Consider the following 6,000-nt stretch of genomic DNA (forward strand, 5'->3'; position numbering starts at 1 on the left):
TACAGTGGGTTATCCCATCCTCCCTTATGTGACTTCAGAAGAGAACAGGTCCAGTGGGAGCTGCAGTCAGGCACATCGCTGCACACAGCCAAAGTCTAGCTGAAAAAGACCTATTTTTATGTATTGCATGCTCAAAAGCAAAAACAAATTATTTTTCTTTCTTTCACCCTTCCTTACCATGTTGTGAACGAATATAGTTGTCAGTGTCCTCTCACCTAGGCCATGTTATCATTATAATATCAAATGCCAGGGATTTGTGTGGCTTACGGTTGACTGAAAGATGAGACTGGCCCAAGAAAAAAAGACAGGACCCCATTGCAAGAGTGGAGGATTTAAATGACTTCCCTTTAATTAGGAGAAATGTTGCTAACTGACATTTCTCCAATTATTAAGCTGCATGCCAACAGGCAGAGCAATTAGAAAAGTAGCGCTCACCACTGTTATCGCTACTTTCCTTACACCTGCTTGTAATCTGATTTAGCCATGTAATCCAATGGGATGTGGAGTACATGGTTAAGAACACCCTGCCCTATCAGCAATGTATCGCTAGTCGCAGTGCGATTATCGCTGGATTTCCAGCGATAATCACACTGTTTTCCAGCTAACGCTTGGATTCCTATCGCATTGGAGATATGCGTTGCTGATAGCAGGCTATCTCCGCGATAGGAACCAGCGTTAGGCTGCAATAATTATCCTAGCGCTAAGTGCGCTTAGCGATAATTATCGCCTGGCCTTGCTAATATGCCCTGGACACTATTAAGACAGCAGGGGTATGACATTTTATAAGATGTGGAAAAGATATTTTGAGTACAAATAGAGGTCAGAATAAGATGACCCTACTGGTGCCATTTCGCACATCATTCATCTCCATTTGCATTTTAAGTGATGCATACTGCTCATTTTAAGGGGCCTTAGAATGATAGTATACTTGTTTTAGGAATTGTATTTTGCACATTTTTACTTTGTATGTACTTTAAGTGCTCCGTGATTTAAATTTTCGTAGGCTGCTAGAATTATACATTATATATATTTTATATCTTTTGCTCCTGATGATTCTTAAAGTAGTGATGTTCTTTTTCTGTCTGCTCTGTATATTTGTATCTCTGAATATGTTAGTTGTATTTATTGATCATTGGTTTATGACCAATATTTTGGCACTGTCTTACATAGAGAACTTTGTAATTATATTGGATTTCAATAAAAATAATATTAATTTAAAAAAAAGAGAGCAGGGGTATGAATTTATCTCAGTATTATCAAGCTTTGAGAGCCTGCATTACCAGAGCCAGTATTCTGAACAAATGTGTAGTTGTTCATAAAATACAGCGTTTACATAAAAAAAAGTAAGGCATAGACCATTATAAATTAATGGCACAAAACCTTGCAGAGTCTGTTATCTTGACACACCCTACATAGAAAAAGCAGGTAGAAAGCATTACAAACTAATATTTAGTGAAACATTATTTAGTGAACAGCAGTAGCCAGTTCTCAATATTTATCTCAATCTTATTGAAAAAATGCTTGACGTACAGATATTATGATACACCTACCCTGAGAAAAAGGACTTATGTCATGAGAATCCTATGTTGATGAATATATCTGACCATATATTCTGAGGTCATATTTGATTGCACATTATTTAGTGAAATCGTTGTCTGATATTATAAGGATTGTTGTTCCATCCACAATACCCTACCCTGACATGGCCTAGCACCAATATAGGACATTGTCCAGTGTTTTTCTTGTTATTATTTTTAATCAGCACCTGCGATGGTAATTTTATCTGCTGTTCACTTTTTCACATTAAAAGCTGCTGTACTTTTACACCACAATTTTTCAAGCAGGTTGTTCAGTTTCCTGGGGATCACATATTGTTTCGAATATGTGTATTGCAGCTTAGGAGCTGCATCTGCTGATGGGACAGGGAAGTATTGGAACAATGTATCCAGTGGTCACTAGTGAGGAGAGGTTTGAGTTAGACTCTGCATTATAAAAAATCAATGCATGAGCAATAAAACTAGATTGTATCATTACCGCTGAGACGTTGGTGTATTGTTAGGAGAGAGCTTTGATTGACGTCATCAGTTATCAAGAACATTGATGTGGGCGGGGCTTCAGTAGGAGCAGAGGTCTTTGCCGAGATTTAGGTTTTATATAGTAAAATTCAGAGTGTACAGAACAGAGCACAGGGAAACTTGTACCCATATTTCTCCACAAATATCACTGCGCTTACATAGAAAGTGCCTTGCAGTTCCCACGCTTGCTTGCTCAGTGATACCATATTTGGTCAACTTTCATATGACTTTGGTGAAGCGGCATCACTGGCGAGCACTCCACTCTGAAACGTGTTCCGGGACATATTTGGTACTTAATTGCCCTATCATTCTACAGTGTACATACTCCAATATTATAGTTTTAAAATGTATTTTTGCATCACCCTGTTGCATTCAAAGTTCTCTGATGCCTCTTTGGTTCTATTTGCTTTCTATGAAACTAAACTTAAATATATAGAATTCTAGATGGATAACAGTGAATTATGGGGAGGTTTTCAGGGAGGGGTTGTGAAGTCAAATAGACAAGAGTGAAGCTTGAGTTGTCTATGATGTCGCTCTGAAAACTCAAGTTGTCTTTGATGTCACATTATTATTCAGACAGGAGGAAAAGAAGGGGGCAATGTTAGCTTCTGGGCCATCAGAGATAAGATATGAAGAGGAGGGGTGGGTGGACAAGTAATCATTGTGGAGTAACAGATCTGTGTTTATGGAGCCTCTGTCTCACTCATTTCAATCTACCCTACTGCAGCTGGAGAACCAGAGCCAAGATCATGCAGCAGTCTAACCATGTTTGTTTCCTGGAGATGCTCCGAGAAGTGATTATTATGGGATATCCAAGAGCAGGAAGGGATCCTGGCAGCAGACATGCATGACTCCAGAGTGAAGATATTAACAAGAGATCCCGGAGTTCTGCTTCTCTGTTTTTCCTCATTGTCCCAGTTTTTTAAAGATAATATTTAGCTTTTCTATTGATGTTCCTTCTTGTATTGCTTCCCTAAATCCATAGCATTACTCAAAACGGTGGAGGCACAAACTGTGTGAATGTACTATATAAGGAAACAAGCAGACCAGGCTCTACCTAATTATTCATGTGAGACTAAATTATTGGGGAGACCAACCAATAACTCAGGATGTCTATCTCTATCAGCTCTAGAATGCAGCAGAGAAAACTAAAGGGAGGATCTCCTGCAATCTAAAGTGCTGCCACATTCACCTTAGGCCTACCAAGAATTCCCATTATATTCAAGTGCACTGGGGGCTACTGTGTTCATTTCCAGAATGAACCCTGTTCCTTTCTGTTGACTGTTCAGTCACCGAGAACCTGCACCCAGGTGGATTACGCTACATAAACGCAGAAGATCTACAGAAGGGGATCGTCATGACATTCACACAATTTCGACTTTTAATTGAGTTGAGGTCCTCACAACAGAAGGTTTGAAAGTGTTATCTGGAGATGGAGCCCACTGGAGACCTAGAATAATAACTTTATGCTCCAGCCTATCAGATTTTCAAAAAGAAGTAAGCCAAGTATGCAAGGAGAGATGTCTCCAATGCTATCTGTAAACAAATGCTTGATGACAGTCATATAACACACCTTGCCATGGCCCTCTCTTGAAGTTGCTGCTGCAAAATAAATCCACTGGTAATAATATCCATCTACAGCCCCAGTGCAGCCCTCTTAAGGAAGGAAAAGATGTTAAGGACACCAGGTAGGCACATGATATGTAGAAATAATGTATAGAAAAGCAAAGGTAGGAAAAGAAAGGGAACCTCTAACCTCGTGGTACATTTTCACGCCTGTTGTCCTCAGGTTCCGGCCTCCCCTTGTGTTGCACAGCTGTGCAACCCTCCTTATCCTCTGCTTTCCTCCCCTCCTTGAACTGCAGAGCTGTGTATCCCTTCTTATCCTCTGGTAACCTTCTCCCCTTGAGCTGCAGAGCTGTGTATCCCTCCTTGTCCTCTGGCTCCATCCTCCCCTTGAGCTGCAGAGCTGTGTATCCCTCCTCATCCCATGCTTTCCTCCTCTCCTTCAGCAGCAGGGCTGTGTATCCCTCCTCCTCCTCTGCTTTCCTCCCCTCCTTGAGCTGCAGAGCTGTGTATCCCTCCTCGTCCTCTGGTTTCCTCCCCTCCTTGAGCTGCAGAGCTGTATATCCCTCCCCGTCCTCTGGTTTCCTCCTCTCCTTCAGCGGTAGAGCTGTGTATCCCTCCTTGTCCACTGGTTTCCTCCCCTCCTTGAGCTGCAGAGCTGTGTATCCCTCCTCATCCTCTGATTTCCTCCTCTCTTTGAACTGCAGAGCTGTGTATCCCTCCGCATCCTCTGGTTTCCTTCTTCCCTTGAGCTGCAGAGCTGTGTATCCCTCCTCGTCCTCTGGTTTCCTCCCCTCCTTGAGCTGCAGAGCTGTATATCCCTCCCCGTCCTCTGGTTTCCTCCTCTCCTTCAGCGGTAGAGCTGTGTATCCCTCCTTGTCCACTGGTTTCCTCCCCTCCTTGAGCTGCAGAGCTGTGTATCCCTCCTCATCCTCTGATTTCCTCCTCTCTTTGAACTGCAGAGCTGTGTATCCCTCCTCATCCTCTGATTTCCTCCTCTCTTTGAACTGCAGAGCTGTGTATCCCTCCTCATCCTCTGATTTCCTCCTCTCTTTGAACTGCAGAGCTGTGTATCCCTCCTCATCCTCAGGTTTCCTCCTCTCCTTGAGCTGCAGAGCTGTGTATCCCTCCTCGTCCTCTGGTTTCCTCCTCCCCTTGAGCTGCAGGGCTGTGTATCCCTCCTCGTCCTCTGGTTTCCTCTTCCCCTTGAACTGCAGAGCTGTGTATCTCTCCTCGTCCTCTGCTTTCCTCCCCTCCTTGAGCTGCAGAGCTGTGTATCCCTCCTCATCCTCTGGTTTCCTCCTCTCCTTCAACAGCAGAGCTGTGTGTCCCTCCTCACCCTCCATAGGTGAACTTTTAAAACGTGTCTTCTGAACTGAGCGGCTGATCTTGGATGGAAACTCGCAGAGCTTGTAAACTGGGTCACTGCTCTTGGTCCCCTTTACAGGAACCTGAAACCACCAACCCTCAGACAGAAGGGGCCGGAAAGTGTAGTGCTGCCCACAAGCCTCTGAACAACTAGGACAGAGCTCAGGCCATGAAAGTTTCAAAACTGACATAATTCATGTTCTGTGTTTAAATCTCAAACTGTACCCGGGCCTTCGCCCAGTCTACCTTAATCTGGATGCCCAAGGGGTGAGTGAGTCCCTTTGGTTACACGAGGCTCATTTGTACACCCTGCGGGTCAGAGTGAGGGGAGACAAACACCACAGTGTAACTAACACAGAAGATGCTTTCAGGTTGTGTGGAGAGAGAAAGGTCTATGTAGATTTACACAAATAAAACAATGTTGGCCCTTCAGATTGAAAACCTAACACTATCAATTGACTATTCTGTATTCTGGACATAGAAAGCCAGAAAGATTTCTTATAACGCCCGACTAGGAAATATTAACTGGCAATGTAATAATTTACAAATTTGACCCTGGCTGCTGTTTACAATAGAATAGAGATGCCTTGCTACTCTCCATGGGGGAGGGGCGCTTGAATACATTCAATGGGCCACACCATGTCAATTCCCGCTTTACTGTTCTCGGCCTGGTTAATGTCTCTCTCCTGTGGGAGTGGTGTAACTACTTCATGTGTGGCTGAAACAACTGCTGCCCAATCTAATGCCTTAAAAGGGAAAACACAAAAGAGAGATGAGGTGGAGCCCAGGCCCTTCTGTCTGTTTTTTAAGTAATTACTTATCTGTAATCACTTACCCTCTTGCTATATTGGTCTCCGATATTCTCGCCCCAATGTTTTGCCCCCAAGATATTTTCGTCTTCAATTTCGTCCTACAGCTGTCCCAGCCCTAAAGATGGCATTTCTGTTAATTATATTACACAATAAGTATCGCTTCCCAGCAGCATACTAGT

General features: G+C 43.2%; 1 protein-coding gene across 1 annotated transcript in view; it reads right to left on the bottom strand.

Moving 5' to 3' along the window:
- LOC147700902 (uncharacterized) overlaps positions 1–4,987 on the bottom strand; it is a 124,105-nt gene extending 119,118 nt beyond the window's left edge. The window contains exons 1-2 of the mRNA XM_086928537.1: positions 4,367–4,987; positions 3,832–4,057 (exon numbers count right to left, since the gene is read on the bottom strand). Of these exons, the coding sequence (XP_086784663.1) occupies positions 3,832–4,057; positions 4,367–4,987 (847 nt within the window). The remainder of the gene's footprint in view (positions 1–3,831; positions 4,058–4,366) is intronic.
- Positions 4,988–6,000: the final 1,013 nt, after the last annotated feature.

Source organism: Lissotriton vulgaris, chromosome 7 (genome assembly GCF_964263255.1).
Source record: "Lissotriton vulgaris chromosome 7, aLisVul1.2, whole genome shotgun sequence".
Lineage (NCBI taxonomy): Eukaryota > Metazoa > Chordata > Amphibia > Caudata > Salamandridae > Lissotriton > Lissotriton vulgaris.